This window comes from Haemaphysalis longicornis, unplaced genomic scaffold (assembly GCF_048455015.1).
Source record: "Haemaphysalis longicornis isolate Haplotype H1 unplaced genomic scaffold, Haemaphysalis longicornis Haplotype H1 scaffold_1, whole genome shotgun sequence".
NCBI lineage: Eukaryota > Metazoa > Arthropoda > Arachnida > Ixodida > Ixodidae > Haemaphysalis > Haemaphysalis longicornis.
Window position 1 is genome coordinate 38,862,022 of NW_027526203.1, and position 26,762 is coordinate 38,888,783.

Sequence of the window (26,762 nt, forward strand, 5' to 3'; positions counted from 1 at the left end):
TTTCACTTATCAAAAGTCGTCGGGGTTATAGCCTTTCATGTCCTTTTGAACATGGGGCATTTGGAAGGCCTTGCCTTGAAATTGGAGTGCCTTTTACAACCTTTCTCTTTCCACAAAACATCATTTTCAGCTCCTCTGTGAAGAGTACATAGCCTAGTTTGCAGACCAAACAGAGGGGGAGATGGCTTTCAATAGGCTATCAATGCAAAGTAGGTTAGCTGGTTGGCCGTATCGCACTGGACAACTTCCCCTTGCAGTGTTGTCCCCATGGCAACAAGTGATGCACTATTTTTTTTACTTAAGTTTGAAAATGACTCTTGGCTTCTTTTATGTTTTATAATCTTGCCTGGAGCAGCAACTTAGTACTCATACGTGCAGGTGTTCATTGCCAAAAGTTTGCATACCACAAGGATGCAAATGAGCCACTTTGAAGCTTGGTATTATATTCTGAATAACTTCGACTTCAATGCAAGAGCATTTTTTTACTACTTCCGACATTCAAGGTGTCCAATATTTCTCGCAGCACGGCCAGTATGCCCTAAGCCATAGATCTATGCAGTATCAATAATTTCCCTAAAAAATTCACTGTTAAATGCTGCGACAGAAAGGTAAATTTTTAACGTAGAGAACATAATTTTATTCTTATATTCCTAACTCAAACGTGTTTGCATGATTATTTGAAGTGCATGGGAAACGTGCAAGAAAAGCGATATGGCTCGCGCGCATCGTGGCGCAGACTTACCGCGACATATCGCACTTTGATTATCCCTGATGTGGCTGGTCAAGTCACTTTTAAGATTAAATCTAACGTCGCTGGCACTAATTACAACTACTGGCATTCAACTGTAACAGGTTGTGCAGTTATGTGATGCTCCAATGCGCAGCGGCTTTGCCGTGCGCACCGCAGCGTTTGACGCGTCGACCGTTTCTTTGCCAAGGCTGGCGAGCCCACAGGCAAACATAGCAATAACAACTAAGCGTGTAAACATCACAACTCCGACTAAAAGTTCACTTCACAAACCACTATCGTAAGCGCACACATGGCGTGTCACTTTTCGGGGTCTGGCGACGGTAGAGACACGTGCACCACGAAGCGTTCGATGACCTCCGCCTTTTGAGCCGCACATCTTCCCGTAATCTGGCTCGTGCAGGGGTGAGACAGCTGAACCAGATTTGGGAGCAGCTTTTGGAGCAGCGAAATTTCGATTTTGGAGCAGAACCACCTTGATTCGGAGCAGAAGAACGATTTTTGGCCACTCGGGGGGGAGGAAGTGCGCTTTTTAATCGGTTTTGAACGTACATAACACTGAAACAGCCTTTCAATAAAGGTTTTTCTACCTGAGTATCACAAGGAACGAACTACCTTTTTCAAACCATTTTTACATTCTCGGGCTCTATGCATAGATAACGCGGAGTTCTGTTGAAAATATCTAAATGAAAAACTAAGCAATTTTAAGGAATTCGAACCCGGGACCACTGCTTAACCGGAGCAGTCGCTCTACCAACTGAGCTAACCAGGAGGCTAGTCGTTAGCAGCGCGAAAGCGAATTGATCAACAACTCGAAGTGAAGGACAGGAGTTAATCACCAAATTTTGGGGAAATCCCTAAGGTGGAGTAAGTCAAACTTTCCTTTACAGAAACTTAATCCACCTTGGGGATTTCCCCAAAATCTGGTGATTAACTGAAAGCCACGGCAAAAGTTGCGCAAAGCGAGGTGACCCATTCGTCGCACCCCATTTCAAGCCCCAAGGTGGGCATTCACTACGATCGTAATTAGAGTATTGGTATGTTTAGCCACCTCCCTTTTGGCATTAAATTTCAATTCAGATAGATGAACCATTATTACTAGCGTGTGCTAATAGCCCGTGCCTCTATCAGACACTGCTTGAACATTTGGCGGTGATGCAGCCTGCGCCGCCACTTCTGCAGTGTCCATCGTCTCACTCCCGCCGCTCGCAAGCTTACTGTCAATAGAAGCAATAACTCGGCGTTTTATAACGCCACGAGCCCCAAATTTCACTTCAAGTACGCACCGCGCCTCACACTTAAGGCCGAAACACGGCAATATCGCGGGTACCCCGTTGTTTTTGATGAACCCGTCTTTCGAGTCGCGTAACTTCCCGCAACAGGTCAAACGTAAACCCGGCCACCCCCATAACCAAAACCGTGGTAGAAATCGGCGAAGAGCACTCTGCCTGAACCACGAGAAACTGCTTCGCCCAGCGGCCATGTTTTCCAATCTTCACCGCACCAAGATAGCGGCGCCCAGTATTGTCGTTCTGGAGATGCGGGGCTCCCAAAATTGCCGTTTTAAAATCAACTTGCACAAATAGTTTGTGAAAACTTTATATGGGAAAACTTTAAAAATTCGCACAATATAACATGTGCAACCCACATTGCATTGTGACTTTCGAAAAAACTATCCCGTGGACAACTTTAAGCGGGTTTTTTATTGAATGATCAATCAATTAAACCTTTACAAACAGCATCACCTTCAAGGTGATGCTGTAACCAGAAAGATTATCGCTCGGTCGATCTAACAATACCATAAAGGCTGCGCCCGGTAGCACCGTTGTGGAGATACAGCGCTCTGAAAATTGCCTTTTTTTTTCGCCCTTTTGCACTGATATTTGTCACCGCACCTCGCAAAAGTATTTTTTTATGCCACTTTGCGATGCTTTTCAGCGGAAAAACTTTGCAGACGCACAGAATAGGCAACATAGAAGCCGAATGTGTGGCTTTCAAAAAAACGATGTTTGGGTCATTTTTCCGAAATTGAAAGCCGCGTCCCCCCTTAAAGCAAAGCTTTAGTGTTCTCACTGCTGGCGTCTGTAACGTGAACACACCCTGCAGGAAAGCCAGCTTTCTCTGACGATGATGATGTTCGTGGGTGAAATGTAGCAAAATTCACTCTTTCGCTATCGCGCCTATCAAAATCGATCAATCTGATCGATACTTTTGGGAGCGCCTTTTCATAGCGTTCCAGGCGTTTCTCGACCAAGTAAAGCTGTTCAGAGTTAGATCAGAAAATGGCCTTCCAAAATCAGTTTTGTTTTCATTTTTGCAACGGAAACGTGATTTTTGACACGCTTTTGAATCACCTGGGTGTGGAAAAAGGGCGTGGCCATCGCGCGTCACGGCTACCAACGAAGAATGCGTGCAACTCGTAATTACTCTGCACCAGCGCTTGTTTTTTGCTATCAGGGCGTGAATGGGGAACTAGCAAATGATTTTCAATCGTCAGGTTCGCGCTCTGACAGTAATAATCCCAGAAATCGGCTGAAAATGTCAAGCAGTGCCTGGTTGCAAAGCTACTTTCTGATTTTAGGCAGTTTTATTGCCTTTGCGCACGTTGTTCTAAGTACTGTGGTAGTTCTACTTACCCCAGGACCATTCGCAAACAGTTTACAACAGTTTCGGTTTCGTTTCTGCATCGCGAAATTCATATTTAGCGCTACTACGCAGTTACCCAACTTCAAGGCTACCTGCCATGGCGCCTGAAGCGTCCGCGACTGATCCTCGAACAAAGCATGGCACTCCTGATTTCCCCCCACCCTAACCCGATTTCTGCGATAAGAACTTCAGATGCAAGTCAAAAGGTCACACCCAGTCGCCAGATATCTGTTCCGCCGAGGACAGCGCTTCAAACCGGCCTTACACTGCCAGCTGTTCGCCTTCCAGTTTTGTTTCCACGCGAGGGTATATCCGGGTGTCGAATGTTGCTGCTTAGTTGAACTGTCTATTCGGACGGAGTCTCTGATAAGTTTTTGTACTGTTTCATTTGAAAAATGTTAGGTGGTGCTGCAATAGAGGAGGCTCGTTGTGCTGATCTTTTTCAGCGCGCAACTGCTACTCGGCCAAAGATCACAGGGCACGATTCTAACTCATCGTACCTCATTTTTGCGAGTAAGGCTACAATTGCGAGTAAGATGATGATAATAAAGCTCAGCTTTATGTTTTGAGAGATAACTGACCGTGAACGACAAGCGTCAGCCACGGCGTTACGTTTTCAACTTCGTGCATGTTTTTTTCCGCATCGCGTGCTCGTCCCAAATATTGTGCTCGCTATAAATGCAAAGTCAGCCATTGACAAGATGTTTTTACGTTATGTGGGGGCAAAATGGTGCCTCTGATAATTACAAACCGCCAGATTTATTCCAGGAAACCACCCGAAATTGCACATTTTGAATTGGAGGTTGGGCTTCACCGCATGACACGAGCACCGTGCATGCTAACATTTTTTTTTTTATACAGTCGAACCCCGCCACAACGAACGCCGCTACAACGAAATTTTCGCCACAACGAAGGTTTTTCGGTTCCCCGTCAGCTTCCCATAGAAAGTAACACAAAACAGCTCCTTAATAACGAATGCGCTTTATTAGATATTTCCGCTTCAAAGAACTTTTCGAGAACGAAACTGGCACTTCACTGAAATGGGCATTGCCGAGCAGTCAAATTAGACGGCCCTTCCAAAGCTGCGACGATCGGATTCACGCTTCAACGAGGTTTTCGAAACCGAAACTGGAACCGCACTGAAGTTGAGTGGCCGCCATATTAGAAGACAAATCTAAAGTGCGAATTTGAGCCACTGCAATCCATAGCCACCCGTGGTCATCACGCGGCCGCGACAGCGATCTTCGATTTCCTCTGTGTTGCGTCGGTGTTGGTTGAAATGGCTACAAAAACGAAGAAGCGCAAATTTCTCTCTCTCGAGGAGAAGGCAAAGATTATTGCCGAGGCAGAAGGCGGTAGGAAGAAAGCGAACATTGCCCATGATTTCGGCATTTCACCGAGCTCGCTGTCGACGGTGCTGAAAAACAAAGACTCCATCCACAAGGCTCTTGCTTCTGGTACGTGTTCACAGCACAAGAAAGTGACGCTGCCCAAACATGACGAGCTGGACAAGGCCGTCTACACATGGTTTGTGGACGCACGAGCAAGAAACATTCCACTGAGCGGAGCGACTGTGCAGCAGAAGGCCCTTCAGTACGCGTGCTTGCTTGGCCTCGACGATTTCAAGGCCAGCACAGGGTGGCTTAGCCGCTTCAAAACCCGACACAGCATTGTTGGCAAGGTGCTGTCTGGCGAGTCAGCGGCCGCTGATGAGGAAGCTGCATCGGAGTGGATTTCCGATAATGCCGCGAGCTTGCTTGAGCAGTACAGTCCGTCGGACATTTATAACGCTGACGAGACTGGCTTGTTTTACGAGATGCTACCGTCAACGACGCTTGATTTTAGAAGACAGCGTTGCCACGGTGGGAAGCACAGCAAGAAGAGAGTTACGGTGCTGCTGTGTGCCAACATGGACGGTTCAGATAAGCGCCCACCCCTGGTAATCGGCAAAAGTGCTAAGCCGCGGTGTTTTAAAGGCAATCGAGGACTACCGGTAAAGTATGTAGCGAACAAAAAGGCCTGGATTACACGCTCAATTTTCACAGAGTGGGTTATCGCCTTCGACTGCGACATGAAGAGGCAAGGCCGCAAAGTTTGTTTACTGTTAGACAACTGCTCAGCCCATCGAATCGACGACGTTGTTCTGACGAACACAGAGGTGAAGTACTTTCCTCCGAACTGTACGTCTCTAATACAGCCGTTGGACCAAGGGGCGATTGTGAGCCTGAAACGAGCGTACCGCAGCCGGTTAATGCAGCGCCTTCTGCTGAACATTGAAACTGGCCGAGAGACGAAGATCGACCCGTACATGGCGCTTCAAATGATGGCTGCTGCGTGGAGCACTTTGAAGCGCGAAACAATATTCAACTGCTTCAAACACTGCGGTTTTGGGAACAACCAAGCGGCGACCAGCTCAACCGAAGCCGAAGATGAGCCCGCGTCAGAGCAGGCTGAAGACGCACTAATCACTTCACAGTGGATGGACCTTGAGGACAAGGGATTTGTGGCTGCCGATCTTCAGCTGGACGACTTCGTTAACGTCGACGCCAACGTAGAGGTGTATGAAGAGTTGACCGATGCTGAGATAGTCGAGAGCGCGCAAAAGCGTGGTGATGTTTCGTCGTCCAGGGAAGACGATCCCCAAGACACGCCGACTCCAGCGCCTGCTTCCAAAGTAATGGACGCTTTTGATATTATCAGAAAAGTTATAGGAGCACACGACGATGACATTGCGATGGCTCTTCTAACTGACTGTGAGGCTCGCGTAATGCCGTTGCTTGCTGTGAAGCGAAAGCAAGCCAGGCTCACCGACTTCTGGAAATAAAGTTCCGGTAAGCCTAAGCTTACCAAACTTGCTGATTTTCATGCATATACAGTTAAATTTCGATAATTTAAACTTTCACTGCGGCGGTGCATGTGCCGTAAAATGCGTGTTTCGCGATCGCCCGGGCACGAGCGTTGAGTTAGCGGTTGGCCGCAATGCAAGAAAATGGTGTAAGAGCGACGCTAAATGCATTCTCTGGTGAAGTTAGACAGTTTATTGACCGCCTTAGGTATGTCAACCTTTGGTTTCCCCCCTCCCGCCATCACGGAAATTTCACGGACGATTGTTTCGCTCGCGGCTTGGCCGTTTGGCGTACGTATAACAGTTATTTTGCATTAACGAAGTTCCGCCACAACGAAATTTTTCGTGTGTCCCGTGAATTTCGTTGTAGCGGGACTCGACTGTATATGACAAGCTGTTCCGCGCAAGTCGACATTTTTTCTAGGGCGTGTTTTTGAAATGTTTTCCTACAAAATGTATATTCTAATTTTTTTCTACTGCCGGTGGTTTGATATACACAACTCCTTTTTTTTATCATTTTTTTCGACAACCTGACAAAAATTTTGGTTTTGATATTTTTTTTTACAACTATGATATATAATAACCTTTAAAAAACTGGTATTATTGGAAATTCCGTTAAATAATCTGCATTTTGTGCTCCTGCAATTAGTGCCTAACCAATTTTTTAGCAGGAAAAAAATGTTTTCTTGGACCCCTAAAATTAGTCAATTTTCCGACGGTAGCGAAAGAGTTAAAACGCTTCCCTGCAAATCTTGGTAACAGCTCCGTTACGCCCCCTCCGCTAAAGGTTGATTGATGTGCAGCAGTGGGAGGAGGTGATGCATGCGTGCGACAGCACGACAGAAAGAAGCCTAACGTCATGCTGCGAGGTGAACATCGACAGCCAATACCCACAGGCTGCCATAGGATCAGAATGGCGTTGGCCTGCATTAGGCCTAACTTCATATCTTTGGGTTTAAAGGAGCCATGAAGAGAAAACACAAGTTTGGTTCATTCAAAAGATTGCCTCGTTAGAACCATAACGACACCACTTATAACGCAAACTTCGCTCAAATAAGCTACATAATTAGGAAAAAAGGAAATGACCATGCGACCCACCAGCTCATTTTCCGCAACAGAACCTGTGATGTCACTTGGGAATGCTCTGCGATTGGCGGAGGCCGGCAAAAGCAAACGCATGTTAGGCAGGGCTTACAGTTTGCATAGCGAGCTAAATGCCCGTGAAACATACTGCACATTCTTTTTATGACAAAGAACGGTGGAGTAAACGGTTGAAGGTCCGAACGAACACGCAAGCATGTGCGCCAATGCGTACGAAACTAGCGCCGGCCGACCTCGACATCTCGCCGTCGCGCAGACGAATTTTCGGGTTCGAGGCTCTTCGGGGCCAACGAACCGTTCCAGCACGCACAGCCGCGACCTTGCTTCGTATCGTAATCCCTTCACAGGAGGTTGGCCGTCATATCGCCAACCAGCAAAGGTAAAAATAGGAACGAGGGGAGTAAGGAACAGCAAGAAGCGACGAGATAGTGCCAGTCGTCGCGTAAATTTCGAATGGTGTTGGCTTGCTGCTGTCGTTACGAGCTTGTTTCCAGTTTACAACCACTGAAAACTTCAGTTTGTTCGAGTACTTTACAATGAAATTTCGTTGCTGCGTTTTGAAATGCCCATGTAGTACGGGCAAATCGTCGAGGGAGTGCGACATCTCCGCCGGTGAGGAGATCTCCTTTCATGCGCTGCCCAACGACGAACCTAGGCGAAGCAAGTGGCTACATTTTGTGAACTTTGCAAACGGAGGAGAAAGAGAGCTAAAGGAAGTACGAGTGTGCTCGCTTCATTACCGAGGAAGTGATTACGGCAGGGACCCTTACGTTAGCTCACTCCTGGGACATGCTGGCGCTCGCCGCCGACTTCGTCAAATCGCTCTGACCTTGGGGAAAAAAATGCCGTAAACACCGCGCATTGACGCTCGTATCTTTCTGGTCGAAGCAGAGAGCTCGCGCGAACGGCTTTCCATACACGACACAGGCCAACTGGCATAAGCGATACTGCTACTGAAATTGAACTATTATTAACCGTAATCAAAATACGGCACATACATACCAGTCTATATTCGTCCGTCGCGACGGGGCTGACGAGGCAGCGGTGCCGATGGCTGGGCGTTCGTCTGTTGTGGCTATCGCGGAATGGTCGCTTTCCCGTCCACCGCGTATCCCACAACTCCTGCCGCACGTGCACTTAGAAGCATTGAGCGTTTTTGTGGTGTGAGGTTGTTAAATGCAAGCCCAAGCTCCTCGGCGAGAGTTTTGTTCTCCGGATCAGGCGATTCCATGACTAGGGCTGCGGGTGCACTAGGTTTTACTAGTATTTTTAAAATGGCCGCCGTCTCGATCGACTCCCGCGTGTGGGTGCTATATGGAGTCGACATACTAAGTATCTGTTTCATGGACCGGCTCTATGACGCCATTGTACACGTCACGGAATGTTCAGTTTTAGCGGGAGATTTAAAATTTTGGCTTAAATTGCCTTATTTCTCAGTGAATAAAGCATCATTTGCTTCCGGGAAAGCGCTTGGGGTACTATGAAACACCTAATCTTTCAAATAAAACAAACTTTTGTTTTCTCTTCATGGCTCCTTTAACACCTCATACCGGCACTTACTCAAGAAAATGCTCACTGAACGCCAAGCAGTGGGTACCGATTCGCGCCGTACACCCCAAACCCAAACGTTAGGCCTCCGGAGTGCACACCCAAGAGTTGCTGTGGGTATTCTAGGAAAGTGGTGCGTACCTCCAGAGCAGCACATACTCCCAGAGTGAGATTGGCCAACGAATGAATCCATCATGAGAAAGCTTCGCGTTCAACCATCTTCATCGTTAGACGGAGGGATGCATGATTTTTTTATAGCTGGTGTGTAATTGCTCCTAGTTACATTGTTGCATTATTTGTTTAGCTTAGTGTGCGTCTCTACGCACTCGACCACCGCATGTGCCAGGCCTTTTCCAAATGCCGGTGCTAAGCTGTAAAAAAACCGCGTTAGGCGATTCGTGAACGTTGTGCAGAGATGCTGCAGACGTGTAGAAAGAACAAATTTTGTGTAGCTTTTACATGCAATACTCGTCAAAGTTCCCACTTTACGCTCATATATCCCCCCCCCCCCTCTTCTGCCTTTCGGATACTGCAGACTTTGGATACAGCGGACATTTTTTTACAGATTAGAAGGATCTATTGTAACGGGCGTAGACTTTCATACAGGATACTTTCAATAAAACAAGAGTTACAGCCGTTTTCTGTAGCCACAGTCTTTCCCTGGGTGGGGCTGAACTTACCAATCATGATCAGTAGGGGTGCCAATTTCATTATGATTTTCTTCTCACGACGCATACCTCAGAGCCACTTACACGATCCCCTATCCACACAGCCCAACAGACAGGGTCAGCTCTGCTGTAGAAAAACGAAGCACAGGGCATGCTGTTGCTATTTAAGAAGCTCACCTCACAGTGGCAGGGACTGTGTTCCTGGCTGAGAAGGAAGTTGGCAAAGGTGTGGCAGCAATGCTCAACTGTTGGTCTCAACTGATATCCTATGAACATTTCAAACCTACGAATTCACTGTTCCCAGACTGCACTCTTCTCATCACGACAGCAGTTTCTCAATGCACTTAGAGCTAACAAAGCAGAAATAAATCTACACACATATACATGAGACACACAGACACAGTGTGCAAATATCACTCCTTTTTTTTGTTGTTGTTGTTGCCGAAAGTTCAGGGGATTTCTGACCAATGTCTAGAACAGCAGCACTGTGTAACCCCAAGATTGTTCTTTATCCAAATGCTTGGAATGCAATTATCAGCTAGTTCTTCGCACTAAACAACTCAAGCCTTCCGGCCTGAGAAAAATTATTACACGAAAAGTTTGTTATATTTTGCCAAAACAAGAGTTTAAATAGCTCCCCAAGACAAGCAATTTCCAAGAAGCACCTACTTCCAACGATCGCTACTGATTTCACTCAAAACTCACAAGTCTCCCCCCCTCTGACACATCACCCCGGGTGCTAGCAATGCTCTAGTCCCAGAGGGGCGCAATGCGAGAAGGAACAGAAGTGAGCAGGTTACCCTGGGCGCCTGCACAGGGTCCGGCACGGGCTGCTTGGTGGTGACCCCTTCCTCCCGCATTTTGATCGACTGCAGGATCGGGAAGATGGACTTGGCAAAGTTCTGCACCAGGGGGAGGAGGAGGGGGGCGGGTAAAGCAGACACACTCAGTAACATTCCAAAGACCGCTCTGTTGTCCCCCCCGATGTCAATTTTATCACAGGGAATAATCGAGGTATCAAAGAAAACACACGATGTCTCCCCAGCCACTTTCAAGCAATTTTTTCCCCATGACGTCACAGACTCTTGTCTGTGCAATCCGCCTCTTTCACAACACTACTGCACAAGCGCACAGCCCTGGCGGAGGAGGCCGGAAACAGTCTGGCAGGGGTCGGCCGGTCTGCTCCGCAGTGATTCCACTGCTGTCTGCGGCTGTAACTGGACCCGTGTAGTGAAAGCATGCGGCCGGGTTCGGCCCCCATCGAGAAAACAAAATGCAGTACGTTTTACAAATGCAACTGTCGGCCAAACCATAACATGAAGGGTGAAATTTTTGTTTCTATCGACACACGCCAACCCCGAAATGAAAGTGAACAAATAGGAGCTCTCCGTAATGGCACCATGCCATTCTGCGTCCCGTCGCAGTCACACCAGGCATTCACACCGCCGGTGATAACCTGCTGGCACGCCAAATCCAGAGATCGCCTTGTCATATTACTCCGACGACGATACGAACACACCGGCCGACCGTAAGTTGTCGGACAGGCTCGTTGACCGAGGCAGCCAGTAGGCCCGATTAGATTCGAGCCGCGACGAATGTGCCTCTATTTTGTTAGTTTGTAGAGCGTAATAAACTTCGTAAGGTCAACGAAGCGAGCATACCTTCACCCTATGTATACGATCCGTATGTCGTGACTAGCGACGCTTTGCTGACTTCGCTTAACCAAATCTCTATATGCGTACACGTCTGGCACGCTTGTAGAAAATGTAAGGCATATTAAGTCCAGAAGAAGGGTTACTCAACTTCATCTAGGAAACGGAGAATCAAAATCAACCAATTTTTCTGTTGTAAAGTGCGAAACAGAAGTTTTTTTTTTTTTTTTCCCCGACTGGTGGACTCACGATCTGCTTGCGAGCTAAAATTTGCTATCGTATTTCCTGGCTTAAAGGGCTACTGAAGTGCTTTTAAAACCGGGCAAAGCTCTACTTTTTACAATTTTTACATTGGTCTGTTTATGCCTGTAAAGTTTTTTTCGTCATTTTTTAGCTTGGGGACAGCTGTATTCGTCGTTAAAGTTGACCCTACACCCCGCCCACCACTCTCCCTGCCGCATCGCCGGAAGAGCGAGAAACTGAGCGGCAGCAACCGGAAGTAGCGTCATATTAGGAAGACGGCCAGCAACGTGCGCCGCCGCTTCGCTGTGTCCCAGTTTTCTGGGCGAAGTTCCGAATTAAGCAGGCGTGTAATCTGCACTTTATTAATCATCATTGTCTAGAGTTGCTTCTGCGTTGATTTTTAACCGTAATGCTACTGCGTGATTCCCTAAAGCGACTCCTAGATACCAGAGATTTTCTACCCGAGCACCCGTGGCTACTACATTGCTTTCAGGAGTAGTCACGGGGCCGGCTGTGTCGTCGGGTGCTCGTGCTTCGTACGCGAAGCGACGGGCTCAAACTAATACGGAGGTACCCCAAGTTCCTGATCCATTATTATAAGGGAATTAGAAAATTTGTGGGACCACAGCGCTCTGGGCTTTCGTTTTCCCGATCAACGTTGTTGGCTGTGACGACAGCTTAGCTGAATAGCTAGATTGTAAGAAGAAATCAAGCAAGCTGAAAGCATGATGCGTTTTCTGCGCGCGGAAGCGCTCCGCACACTCGCTGGTCGTGCATGCCCGTACGGCGCACGAAACAGCTCGCACCACACATGCCGTGGCAGCGACCGCCCTTCGCTGCCATCCAGAATCAAGGCCGTCGCGAAAAGCAAGGTAAACGTGCAAGAGAGGATGGTAGTGTGGTGAAAAGCTGTGCTAGGGATTGTCATCCAAGGTGATTTCGAAAGAGGTGATAGAATTTGTATCGCGATGCGGAGCGCCGACCGGTAATGGAGGCTCGTCGACGGCAGCAAACGAACCTGCCCGAGCACGAGATGCGGCGAGAGGCCGATGGATGGCGTTACCTGCGCGCAAGAATGAGCACAGCACCGATCGCTAGAATGACTATCAACGTAGGAATAAGGTTCCACATGCGAGAAAGGGGATGATAGCGTGACGAAAAACTGTGTTAGGGGTAGTCATTCGCAATTGTAGAGATAGCAGCGATCTCCCTTGGTGCTAAGCCTAAAGTTCCCAACATCAGCGGTGATCTGTGCAACCTGAGCCGGCTGGAGCTGTTGGGGAAGGCGTTCTAAAGCTCGTCAGGGACCAGCGTGCTGCGCTTGGGTTCCTCTACCTTTTTGGGGGGCGACCAACGTTCGGCTTCCCTATTCTAAAACATGCGTATGTGCAGCAATGCCCCGTTCCGCTAACCGGCCGAGCAGCGACCCGGCACCAGCAACTCTGCGCGACGCGGCGACCGCGCTGCCTGTGCGCATCGCAGGCCAGTGCACAGAGCTTGTTGCCGCCTGCCTAAACGTAAAAACAAAGTTCCACATTCGAGGATGGGATGATGGTGGGTTGAAAAATTGGGCTAGGAATTGTGACTAGCGCTGGTAGTGAAAGCAGCGAACCAATACCTGCGCAACTTCCCTGCACCCGAGAAACAAGTCGGCCATGAATCGTCGGGGCAGAACCCCTTTCTAAAGCTCGCCGCGAGCGAACCTGTTGCGTTTATACTTCTCTCAGGCTCTCCTATTCTAAGGAAAGATTGTGTGAGCCCTCCATTCACCAGAGGACCTTCGAGCCCGTATCTGAACGGGAACAAAAAAAATCTTCAGGCCGAGCGGTCCCCGCAGCAGAGGCACTTCCGAATATGATGTCATCTGCCGCCCACCAATCGCGAAAGGCAGCCAGGGCTCTCGCCGCGCCCGCGGGCAGGGGTCGTTTGTTTTGACAAAAAAAGATGGTTTGGGTGTATTTACACATAAAATAAACATGTTTTTCGAATTCAGCGTCAGGAAAACCATAATGTAATGCCCCCAACAAAATTTTTTTGAAAAGCTCTTCACCAGCCCTTTATAAAGGGGACATGCGGGTCGAAAAATCGCCATTTTTTCGAAATATGTCGTTTTTTTGTTTTCACTTGCATTATCATCTTTGACTATCCCTCTTTCATAAAAAAAAAAAAAATGAAAATGAAATACGAACGAAAACTTAGTGAAAATCGTGTCTGAATGACTCGCGATGAGCCTAAAAACACGCAATCAAGCCGAATTCCAGCCATCTTTGAGAGTTTTTGCTGCCCGGCAGCGTGGCTGGCCGCCATTTCAGTCACTTGAGAGAGGTAGACAAAGCCTTCTCTCAATCAAACCGCTCGCCAGCTTCGTATCTCCACGTAAACAATAAAAAAAATATTTCTTCCCGCATGTTTTGAGAGCTCCCACTAGGTATTTAAATCACATGACGCGAAATCGGGACAGCCATTGGCTCTTGCCGCTTGTGAGCCGCCATCTCCTCCACCGTTCCGTTCGCTACTTCGCGCTATTTTTTCTATTTCCTTATCGTGTGTTGTTAATCACGAACGGTGAGAAGAAGCATGACTTTCATCGCCGCAAGTCCCGGACTTCATGCCCGTACAAGGGAAAGCGATTACGGCCAACGCCGGCACGACCGGCACGGCAAGGCCTAACGCACCGCGTCTTCAAGCATTGCGAGGGCGGCTCAACCAGGCGAGGCTGGTTTTATCAGCGACGCTATCAGCTTTGTAAGCCATCGGAGAAGAATTTCAGCCTTCCAAGGCGGGAAGACAGTCGGCAACGGGAGTGGTGCAAGCGCAGTTATCTCCGAAGTCTGAGTGACCTTGTGAGCGGCGCCTTGTGCGCGATGTGCGGGAAGAACGAACTTGTCGCAGTTGAGGTCGCAAACAAGCGAAAGGGCTTTGCATCGGTACTGGAACCCATTTGCAAAAACGTGGAGTGCCCTGCAGGAGTGGTTTCTTCTGTATACTCATCGCAGCGCGCTGCCGCCATCGGCCGCGAAGGCCGCAATCCGGAACTCTCCAGGGGAAGTCCCCGTGATAGTTTCACCATAAATGTGAAAGCGGTACTCACTGCACGCGCAGTTGGCATCGGACACGATCAGCTGTGCACGTTTTGTGCCATTCTCGGTCTACCAAAACCACTGCACCAAAAGACGTTCCACAACATTGCCAAGAAAGTTCATGCCGCGGCCACAAAAGTCGCCTCTGACAACCATGCTGAAGCAAGGCAAGTAACTGCGTTGCACACTGGTCACATTGACGTCAGTGTGACGTTTGATGGCACTTGGCAGAAACGAGGACACAAAAGCCACAGCTGTGTTGGCCCTGCCATTTCTCTCAACACTGGTCTCTGCCTGGATTTTGAGGTGCTATCAAACTACTGTCAAGATTGAGACACCCCCAAAAGCTTGATTAGCAAGAGGAGGAAGTGTGGCAAGCCTTTCATGCCCCTGTGTGTGAAAAAAATGTCGACTACTCATCCCATGCCATGGAGACAGAAGCAGCACTGCGCATCTGGCACAGGACGGCATCGTACATCCTGCAGTTCACTGTAGTGGACACAGCCACTGCTCTCACGGTGCTGTGGTTCAACAGGGGCCACACTAGCTTTGAGCAAGTTCTCCAAGAAGTGGGAATCTTTCCTTCAGAAGAACTGGTCAGACTAAGCAGTGCAAGTGACCAGTGCAAGTCTGCCAAGCTGACTGCTGAATCTAGGTCCCATCGCTGCAGCCTGGTGAAACGGGCCTGTACCGAGGACTCCACCCGCAAGAACCGTGAGGGTGCAACTTATGCAGCAGGAGCGTTCTAGTTTTAGTACCTCAATGTGGGCATTTCAGACTATATCCCCACCAAGTTTCATGTTGTTTGAGCAAGAATTTCTGAATCTGCCAAAGAAATAAACTTTCAATTGCATTTTTCTCAGTTTGTTGTTTTTGTCCGTTTTCTGAGTTTGTGCACACTTATTTTCTTACTTAAAGTTGTTGTATCATGATGAAATTTTCCACAGATGCTCATTATAACACGTAGAGTGCACAAATATTGTTCATTATGCAATTTGTGTCCTTAGATATTTCTGGCGCTCATAAAACAAAAATAACAGAATCAGAAAAGGCACACTACCAGTCATTTTTTTTTTTGTGGTGAGAAAAATCATTATGAGGCTTTTTCAGGTAGATTTGTGTGCACTCTGCAGTTTATATGGAACCACCTAGGCTATTTTAAAAGTTTCAGGAAAAATGTTTACTATAAGAAAAAGCGTGCACAAAAAAAAGCCATTTTTCTGCAAGTCATGCCGCGTAGCATTTTATCCGGAGCAGCTATTCGAAATCTGATTGCATATATGACCAAAGGAGCTCAATCTTTACAAGCTTAGAAAATTTCAGCCTCCTAACTTAATTATTAAAAAAAAGTTGTTTCGAGGAGCATGAAGTAACGTAGAGTAAAAGATGCTTAGTGGACAAGTGCTATTCAAAGATTGATGATCAGTTTCTGTGCCAGCAATACTATATAAAAAAAAAAAACTTTTTCAGAGAGGTGCAAAAATATAAGCTAAACCTCAGCTTTGTGTCCACAGCATTCGAGAACGGTCGTTTGCTGCGCCGTGGCCAAGTTGTCTAGAGCGTTAGAAACACCGGCCTGCTCGAATGTGGTGGTTCGAATCCTCTTGGGAATCTCCATTTCTTTTTTTTTTTTTTTTTTTGTCCTGACATGCTTGCAGGAAGTGATGTATTTTTTCTCGTTGTTTATCTGCATACAGCCCTCCACTGCTGGGAAATGTATTAATCCAAATGACTAGGAGCTTGCGATTTCAGTAGAAATGTAGTTCCGTGCAACACTTTTTTCACCCATGATATTGCCGCTGTTTGAAAGGAATTTATAACTTTTCAAACTGACAGTTCTTCTAAAGAAAATGTAATCGTGCGGCTACGACGAACAAGTGCGCTTACGAATAAAATGCACCCCAAAAAGCAATTTTCTGAGATAGGTACGTCGGGACTTTGGTTGATTTGGACTTCGCTTTCTTCGGTCAAAACGCTTACGAAAGTAATCTGCACATGCATTTATGCTCGTTATGATAAGAAACAGAAAAAAAGAACGGCGCAATTAAACAAATCTGCAGCCACGCATAACATTTTGCATCGCTGATATCCACATACCAGCTTTCAAGCAATGATTTGTAAGAAGATCGCATTAAGGGCCTGCGTTTATGCTGCTGTCTTACAGATACCCATGTCCCCATCCCATCTCTTTTAAGCGCTAGAAAAAAAAAATGCCGTAACAACATCGCTTCCACAGCCTCAGATAGCCACCCTCCGGTACTGACACTTGTGGAACTGCTGCAAAAAGAAATGAGCGTCGCACGCTTGTTAGGGTGTTTCCCACGTTGAAAACGTACGCTGCCAGCATAGTTATTCTTTTTGCAGCTTTAGGCTGGCAATACAATTCACGTGAAACAAACAAACACCAGCAACGCAGTCCTGATTCCCCTTCTGCTGCAGTGGCAGCTCACTTGCACCCCTGCCATATCGCTTCTCGGCGGCGCCTCCAGAGGCCTCCACAGCGCAATGAAAAAGGCGGATTGGCAGCCACCGACCTAAGCCACCGCCTAGAAACACGACTGGAGGTGCTAGTTCTGTTTGACTGCATCACTAAATACTAACACGCAGTTAATACACTGATACTACCGTGTTTTTAGTCCTGGCCCATATTCCTGCCCACTATTACATCAATGCACCACGAAATTTACAAGTTTTTCAATATTTCTTGCATTTTTTTTTTTTTTTTCTGTTTTAAAAACAGCTTTCGCGGCTGGAATGGAGGCGAGTAAGCTACCAAAGGCTACTGCTTTCAAAGTGAACAAAGTTGCATTTTCTGTTGTAAGCGAGCTTCAGGAGACATCAAAAATAAGGAGCGATCTCAGAAAATGAGAGGAGTTCAAATGCTAGACACTGCAAATCCATAAAGAAACAGCGTGGCTGCTATTCAACTGGACCCAGTTCCCGCTTTAAACATTTGCAATATACCACGCTGGATATTTTACAAAATGTACAAACAATCATGAGGCTAAACTTGGCTCTGCTCCACAAGAAAGAGTTTTTTCCAAACTTCACCATAATGCTGTACGGCGCAAACGCAACAGCCGAAGAGCACCAATACAGCGGTGCGGTCACTGCAAGAGTCAATGTCATGCCCGAAGCACTGGAATCTGAAGAGTCGCTGTAGCGCTCTTTCTTTAAGTGACAGCCCTCGAAGTGACCCACCTTAGCGGCACTCTGGAGCACGGTGGAGCGTGTACGCCACTGGCGCTCGCGGCTGACGATGTCGCGGGTGACGTCGACGTCGTACTCCAGGATGCCCTGCATGTCAGCCAGGCCGAGGTCGTCGTCGCCCTTGATGGTGGCCCGCTTCTTGGCCAGCCGCTTGGCTTTGATGGCAGCGATCTTCTCCACCGACATGGCCTCCGACAGGGATCTGAAGTGGGCACTTAAAACTTTTACTGCTGCTGCTGCTGGAAGTGAACTTCCGCAGCCACACCTCTGCAGCTATGTCCCAGTGTCCAAAGGGGCACTGAAGTGAAACACTTTCAGATCACTTGTGGAGTCCCTAAGCCTGTTTCGACCACTCTTCATGCGATTACACAAATTTATTTAGTAGAAATATCAATTGAAAAGTGCTTTCCTCTTCTCTGCTTCCTCTTTTCCCTTTTCCTGACGTTTTATATGACGCTTACACTCACAGGCTTTGCTTGACTGTGCCTGGAACTTAAATTGAGAATGGTTTGAACTCCTCTCCAAAAATACACAACTACATTCCGGCACATGTGCTAGTTGCGACTAGTACTAAAGTCCTTCCTAAAGAAAAAAAAATAACACTGACACCCACGCAAAGTGCGTATGCATGAACTTTGAAATCTTGGACATTGTCCAATTACATCGCACGACAAATACACGTCACTGCTGTAGTTGTTTAGGCTGCCGCATATGTCGCATGGTAGTTCTTCTTTCATGCTTTATAACTTAAATGCTGCTAGAGTGACCACACAAATGATAAAAAGAGTGTATTTGAGCCAGTCTATGCAATGGAAACGTAAACAGAAGTTGGACAAATTCACTTCATTACAAGACAACTCCTCGCGTGAGCAACACTGCTAGCAAACTGAAGTGGGAGGTTGCAAAACATGCAAGGATTAAATACTTACGAGCGCCTACCCAAAAGACGCAAAGGTCAAGAAGAGAACATGCAAACAGAGAGAAGAAGGTGAAGCTCAGTCCATGCAGTGACACGCACTAATGGCCCCAGTCAGCCTCAGCAGACGGTCCCACGCATCACAGTGAAGCACTCTCAGGTGATCATTACCACATTCATTGCATTAAGCCTTGTTAGCGGGTTATCTGTCTGAATGCACAAATAACTCTCACCTCACCCCATTGTAGCCCGACAAGTTTTTCCTTTAGCACGAAACGTTACCTTGCTATCTTCACTACCACCTGTGCCAGACTGAAACTACGGGCCCTAATTTATGTAGGAATATAAGTGTCTTGACTATATAAAACGAAGGCTTTCATACGCACTAGCCATCATATGCAAAGACAAATTGATTCAAAGTCCCTTCAAGGATAAGAAACAGATAAACTTTGCCCAATATTAGTCTCGGGAAAAGTGCCCGCAAAGACAAAAACCTCTGGCAACTAACTCTCAAGCCTAGCATAGCCTAGCACGGGCTGCTTGAAAAAATTTTCAAAAGCACGAAAACCCCAGCTAGTGGGACTGGAATCATAATTCCCAGCATGAAAAAACAAGGCACCATTTTTCAACTTGCTGCGAACCGCAAATTCAGTCCCACCGGCTGGTTTGCGTACACTTGAAGTTGGATTCTAGTTCTCTGAACACACTCCCATGTTTAGTTTCCAGTCAGTTTGGAAAACCTCGTCGTTCCTCTGATCCCCTTAGGCCGGTACCTCTCGGCACAGACGTTCCCAGTGAACGGGCCAATGCGGGTGACAAGCAAAGCGCACCTGATCTGTTCAGTGACCACGGGCGCCTCCTTGGGTGCGTCCAGGCGGGCCGAGAACTGCTCCTTGGCCCGCTGCATCTGCGTCTCCTGCAACATTCCGCCTCGTGTCACGTGCCTCCTCGGATGGAACAAGTTTCCCGGCTGCACGTTACTGCTCCCCCATGCTTCCGCCCCCCCACCCCCAAACCCCTCTCCCTAATTCACACCCACCTCCCTGGTGACACTGGTGTTACCCATCGTACACTACAGACTTCACACCGCTCAACAGTGAACAGGCGCACTGTTTTTGCCGACACAACTCACCTGTCCTGCAAAAAAACTGCAGCCGTTACGACACAAGCAGGTGGCAACAAAGTCACATTATTTAATACAGCAAGCAGCTAATAATGTCTTAATATAACACCCATAAATGCAGACGCAATGTGTGCAATTCAGTTAACTACCAGTGTCTCAATTTGCAGCTTCTACTATTAGACACCTAGGCCTCTTATTGTTCCATTTTATTCCCCCCTAAGTAACGTAGCTTAAAATTCTATCATAATAAAACAACCTCGTTGTGAGACATCACTACCCCAAATAACCAATCACTTCCTCATGTCAATTACTCTGTTACTGCTCCACAAAAGATGCAGTGACAACCATGTGGCCGGTCAGTGCATGCCAATGACACACAAAAAATCAGCCCGTCTATTCAGATCTCTTCAAATAGAGTGTCCCATTTTCACAGTACACCTATAATTAAAACTGAAGTATTCTCAACCTTACATGTTTAAATTTTAGTTCAATAAAGGATTTTTTTACGCATCAGCAAGCCCCTTACAATAGGCTCACTGTGTGTGGGTACAAGAACAAGAGCGAGCGCTCCACCTAACTAGCTTACAACTGTTGTGGTAAATTTATTTTATTTTTTTTTTGTCCCTCGCACGTTCCCACAAAGCCATGAGACTGCCCCCTTGACTATTAGCTCAGGCTTACAGGTTTACAGTACAAGGGGGGAGAACGGCAAGTCAATCATGTACAGTCAGTCTGTATGACAGTACTGCATTAGAAAACTAGCAGCATGCCTACAAGGTGCTTGAAAGTGGTCTATCGGCGTGCAGGGCCCTTAGCTCAAGACACGAAGACCGCCTTGACTGTCGATGGTATTGGGAATGGCACAGTAATCAGGGCCAAAGTGGCGCAAATTCCGACGCTGGTTTGGTACTGCAGCTGCCCTCATTTCTGAAGGGGTTCCGAGCTGCAGTTTCTCCAGAACTTAAAACAACACGTGATGCAGTGGAATTCTGCACTCAGTAAAGACATTATTTAAAGAGGGCAGTCCGTGCATAACTCATTCCAAGCCTGTGTTGAATGCGGGAGCAGACCCCTCCCCGATTCGAGGGCTGTGGCAAATGGAACTGTACTTGTTCACACCCAAATTGGCATCACCCAAGCCCAATGCTGGTGCCTCAAGCACAGCCTTCTCCCAGGGGGCCCACATGAACTGCAGACACACTCGCGCCTTTCATAAACCCGGCACCGAAAGCGCAAAAGACTCGGCCTCGCATGCATGCTGGACACAATTGCAGCCAAATCCCTTGCACTTTCCCCACACATTGACAGCAGGACAGAACCGCCCCCGGAGGAAGCAAACTATACTTACCCAGTCGGCCCTTCGCATCTGCAACACAGTTCACAACAGCCAACATGTTAAACACAGGGAAACTGAGAAGGGAATCACAAACACCTACCCCCTCCCCCGATGCCAACCACTGCGGCTGGGCCGCCGTCTCCCGTACCAGCCCCACTTTTAACCCCACCGACGAGCAATGAGCGCTACTGCAACTTGTTTCAAAACCAGCACCCAGCATACCAAAAAGGGACCCTGTCGCCCCAGTCTTTAGTTCCTCTCGGACGGAAACCAAGGGGCTTACCTCGAGACGTGGCTTTTTGACAGCCTCATTCTGGGGCTCGTCTCCTGTCCGCTTCACTGCAGGAACACAGAGAGAGGGAGGGAACCACTATTAGCAGCTGCTCAACTCAACTCTCTCCCCGCCTCGGTGCTGTCGCAGCCATCGGAATGTCCATTTGCACCCAGCTTGTCGCCAGTGCACTGCGCGCCAACGTTCACAAAGGCTATGTGCGCTCACCATCTGCTCACTTGGCATCACCAGATTGGCATTACTAAAGAGGCCATGAAGGCAAAGCACAAGTCTGGTTCATTCGAAAAATTTCCTCCTTGGAATAGCACTCATGCCACATTTAACGCAAACTTCAGTCAAATAAGCAGGCATACAATGAGACAAACACCAAAAAGGCATGCGACACACCAGTTTCTTTCCCACACTAGAGTTGTGATGCATTACTGTGCACTTGTGTGATTGGCTGAGGCCAACAAAATCAGACGCAAATTAAAAACGGGAATTTTATGCTATTTGCGCTGGACATTTAGTGCACGTTTTTCTAAAGCAGTGACAACAGTGGGGAAAAGAACACAAGTTCAGAACACACACAAACATTAACTCCACTTCTTCAACACCTGCCTCCATTGATGATGTCACAAAACATACGATGCGGAAAGTAACTTAAATTTCGTCTGCAACCGTTGATTTGGTCAGTGAATTAAGCATCATGTGCTGCCAGGAAGGTGCCACAAAACATCAACTTTACAGGGCACTGGCCACTTGGCTGCTCATACCTGTGGGGCGGCGCCGACTCCACTTGTATGGGTGGACACAAGCACACAGACAGCAGTGAAGATACGCGGTTCACTTCACACCAGCTCAATGTCATCCTTGCGCGCTGATCTTCCTTATTCGCCACGTTGCCTCAAACAACCACAGTTGAAGTTACGAAAACTTATCCACCCTGGCCTGCAGCGAGTTTTGTGCAACCAGTGTTGCCACGCCACCCGAGCCTGCTGCATGCTTTTTAGTGGAGTGCGTGAAGGTAAAATGCTCTGCCGACAGTGTTCTGGAGTTTAATTCAATACCATACTCAGCCTGAGCTCCCAATGAAGGTGAGCTATTATGCAAAGGGTCTGAGTGGGAATGATTGCATGGTGTGTACGTGTTTAGAATCACGTGCTGCGGCCACAACCCTCTGACTTAGGGTGACGAACGTTCCACCGATGAATTCCAAGTGCTTTCTTTGTCCAAACCAGAAATTAGAAACGAAACAAGCTGGTTTGCTTCATTCCGGAGTATGCATTATTATGGACAAGTCAAAGGCGAAGGGAGGCCCACAACTACCAGAAGATTGTGGCCTTGTTCAGCGTGTTCACCTCGAAGTCACCAGGTTAAGGCTGGGTGGCCAATCATGTTCGCCTCATACATAAAGTATGTTGGCTAGCCTAAATAGTGAAATTATTAAGCCCTACGTATGGCCACAAGCATGTTACAAGGAGTGACATGAAAGCTTCAATGCCGCATCGTCCTCACCTGCAATGAAATGCACAGAAGAGAGGCACTGATCCATCCCATCATTGATGCCTTCTTTGTGAATTTGTTGCACGCAGCAAGACCACCTTCGAACACTGCCATAACCTGAGACGCACTTGCTTTCATCGTGCCGCCTGTTTTGAGTGCAGTTGTAGGAAGCATAAACAGTAGAGTCCACCGTTCCGAAGCGAAAACGCCGCTGGCTACTCCTTAAGACAAGGCATTCACAAAACCACAAATTACACAGCAAGAGCACTGCCTGCACAAACGAACTTGCCAACACCACGCCGCAAACCACATTTCCCGCCGGGAAACATGCTGCCCGTGCAACGGCGTGCAACCATACAAATGGAGCCGGCACCAGCTCGCAGGTAGCTCCGCCGTGTGGTCGAGGAGCCAGTGCATACATTCTACAGAAAAAACCAAAGTTGCATGTTGCTTTCATGGCCCCTTTAAAAAAGTGCGAATGGTGGCAGAAGGAAAAGAAATAGTCTACGCGCCAAGCAGTCAAAGAAATCACACCACGTTTTCCCCTCCCTTCAATGACAGGGCGTAGCGGACATTCTCTGCTGACAAATAACAGCCCCAGCCATCGTCAGGGCCGAGCCCTTGCACACCCGTGCATCACCACCACCGAGGCCAGTGGCGACACGCCCCTTCCCAGGCTCGCAGCATGCACAGGTGAACAGCACCCAAGGCAAGGACCCCCTGTGGCCGAGCCCCGCTAACATGTCTGGCCAAGCTCCAACCAGGGCTGCACCAGTGGACAGTGCGAGGGGAAAGAGAGCACGGCCTGCGACCCACCCTGTGTCGGGATCTCGATGGGAGCGCTCTTGTCGATGTTGGCCGATGTGGCCGTCTCCCCGTTCAGGTAGGCCAAGATGTCCTGCGAGACAGACACCGCCCCTGCCAGCTGCCGTCGGTGGACGCTCAGAGTCTACCCAAATGCCGGCACCCATCTGGCCAGTTCTGGCAGCAGGCACAGCAAACAGTCAAGAGGACAGAGGCCATTCCTCTGGACTGTTTGGCGGCCGAGAACCAGACGCTGACACAGCGGTGGAGCAAATGGACGCCAAGCACAGTGCATGCAAGCGGGCTTCCTCTATTTCTTACCTGCCAGACACACCAAGCTCACACACTGTCACAGCTGCACACAGAGACATTACTTGGCACTGCGCCAGTTCACGGCTGATCAAAAGACCAACAACAATGCACGGTGATGCTGCACAGCCTTTAGCCCTCACTAGGCCTTCCATCTGGAAGAGTTTGGTGTTGGGCCTGTTGGTACATACTTGGAGAACGGTGAAAACCAGCCTTAAAGACGCTCACCCAGCGTGCGTGTGTCTGCTCCCTCTCGTGTTCGCGTCTTTAAGGCTGGTTTTCACTGTTCTTCCATCTCAAAGCTGCACATGGAGTGGCAGGTCTTGGGACTACTCTCATCTAGTGCCACTCGGTGTACTGCAGTCACGAAGCTCTTGGCAAGAAGACAAATCAGTTTACCTTTCTGTCAGGGCGTCTGACGACTGGGATGTTTTCCGCCTGGAACAAAGGAATACAAGTGAGGAGGGGAGCATCGTACCGTGCAGGCAGGTTAGGCAAGAGGCCACTGGCCATACTCGTTGCCAGGAAAGAGCAAGAAAATCCCAGCGTGGCTCAGGCGTTCCACTGAGGACCACCTAAAACTACACTTATCTAAGTTAGAAACAACCACATGCTCAACCTTCCTGTCTCTGGTGCCCATACTGCAGGTTTGGCATGTTTTTCTTTCTTATAAGGAACACAGCCACTGCCCGAGACTCCACAAGCTTGGCTAACATCCGTCTACTTAAACAGAGGCAGCTGATCAGTACAGTTCCCTCTGCTTCCTCTGAAGTCTGGGTATAAGTGCCACGCTCGAAAAACTCCGCACACACACACCTCTTTGCCATGCGCTGTGCCTGTGTTACCAGGCATGGCACATGACAAATGCACAAAAAATACCAGGCCCAAAAACACGACAGTAGATGCCAATTCTGTCTTTTCTTAACAATGGCCGGCCAGCATAATACTGGCCCCTAAGGTCACTAAGCACAGAATATACATGCACACATGCATCCCTAACGTATCCTAGTATTCCATGCCCGAATTCCGGTAATTATTTAAATCAAAAAGCCCATGCAATCACAAAAACAAATACTTCGGAAACTGCACGACAGCTGGCAGAAAAAGCACAACCTTTTGCACAAAAAAGTTACGAAGGAGAAGTTACGACGAAGCCTCGTCGGGACAGAACGGCACTTCCGGGCGCTCACAAGACCTGCACTTTTGGGAAGCGACCTGCGCGCTCGTTCGCCGTTTCGGTCTGCGTTTCCACTGCGGCGTCCTTCGCTTTTAAAGAACGAGAAAGCAGAGCAGGAACGGAAACGCACGCACGAACAAGCTCTTGTCGTAGACACCGGCGCACAACCATCGTAAATCTTAATTATGCTTTTCCCTTTTAGCGGCGAACCCCACAGGTCGATCTGGAGCAGCAGTCAAATCCGCCAAACATCAACCACATCTGGCTTGCAGCGAACGAATCGCAGCGGGCCAGCGAAACAGCTCGTAGTTCTGGCCTAATGCGCGGTATCTCGGCCGATAAAAACGTGCGCTCCGCAACGGAGCGAGTTTATCCCCGGCGAAACATAACATGCGCACATGTAACGCGGCTCATTCGAGACAGTGCGCAGTACGACGACTTTTCGGTACGAACTGCGGGGCAAGCGGCCCTTTGTGCAACACCTTCGCAATGCCGATATCAGTTGAAAAGCCACGTTACTCACCGCTGCCTGCCTAACGTACACAGGATGGGAAAGGTGCACGTTTTTGAGAAGGAACAGTAGGCACTGTAGCGTGTAGTACTCCCGGGGGGTGCCATCTTTGCCGGACCTGCAGGAAGAAACGACATAGTTTATCCGCTGAAGCTGCCATCCAAGCGGGTACCGCGTAAACGGAATCGCATACTCCGTCCCACACCAGCACCGCTGATACAACAGCCCTTCGTTGACGTTAAAAGCTCTTCGGTAATGTGCGAATACCGCGTAGCGTCAGACAGGACGGGGCTGTCTAGTTGCGCAGCTGCGACACTAACAAAATGACCTCTCTTCCATTTTCTGAGCTTGGTCTCAACCAAAGCAACTCAAGCCAGAGCTTCGTGAGACGCAATGTCGGCACACGCGGCCAGCATACGAGGTAAACAACGTCAAATTTCAGTCGTCAAAGCACGCGGCCTAAGCCTAGGTAGAAACGCTAACGCATTATTGAGCGTACCGGAACATATAACACGCTTCAAGCAACACTTACCCCCAGACTAGGTAGTTGGTCTTCACAGTCTTCGGCCACGAATACTCGTCAAAGATGATTTGCGAGTTCCTCTCCGTGATATCCTTTTTGTTGACATTGAACTGCCGCAACAAGCTCAATGGGTCCGCCATTTTTGCAAGAAACGCATGCGCGCGATCGCGCCGATCGCGCAGCAGCAAACTTTTCGGATCTCATCATTTCCGGTTCCGGTCATTGTAGCAGACGACGCCACTTGGGCATTGGGCACTTGAAAGTTGAGGCTATGGTTGGGGTCAACGTAACGTTGGGTTGGGGTTGCCTGGGATGGCAGCGCTTCTTTTCGAACCATTGTTCTTCCGTTTTTAGAACGCAGTTTCCATAATATTTTGAAACAGACCGACGTTTAAAGTTATTCGATAACTATATGCAGGAAATGTGGAATTTCGTTTGTTTGTTTTCCTTTCCAATCCTTGTCTATTTATTCAACGCGTTTTACGCTCCCTCCACCCACTCAGTGGCGGGCTAGCAGGCGCACCTGCGTAAGGGTCTCTACCTTT

The 26,762-nt window shown here is 48.3% G+C and overlaps 1 protein-coding gene across 2 annotated transcripts in view; it reads right to left on the reverse strand.

Moving 5' to 3' along the window:
• Window positions 1-26,382, reverse strand: part of LOC144175960 (parafibromin-like) — a 124,354-nt gene extending 97,972 nt beyond the window's left edge. The window contains exons 1-9 of one of the 2 annotated variants that reach the window (XM_077705041.1): window positions 26,227-26,382; window positions 25,707-25,812; window positions 24,406-24,444; window positions 23,710-23,791; window positions 21,400-21,455; window positions 21,129-21,146; window positions 19,488-19,573; window positions 17,733-17,943; window positions 10,357-10,458 (exon numbers count right to left, since the gene is read on the reverse strand). In XM_077705041.1, the coding sequence (XP_077561167.1) occupies window positions 10,357-10,458; window positions 17,733-17,943; window positions 19,488-19,573; window positions 21,129-21,146; window positions 21,400-21,455; window positions 23,710-23,791; window positions 24,406-24,444; window positions 25,707-25,812; window positions 26,227-26,357 (831 nt within the window). In that variant the 5' untranslated portion in view covers window positions 26,358-26,382. The remainder of the gene's footprint in view (window positions 1-10,356; window positions 10,459-17,732; window positions 17,944-19,487; window positions 19,574-21,128; window positions 21,147-21,399; window positions 21,456-23,709; window positions 23,792-24,405; window positions 24,445-25,706; window positions 25,813-26,226) is intronic. The other variant, XM_077705049.1, reaches the window with a different exon arrangement.
• Between the last annotated feature and the right edge of the window lie 380 nt (window positions 26,383-26,762).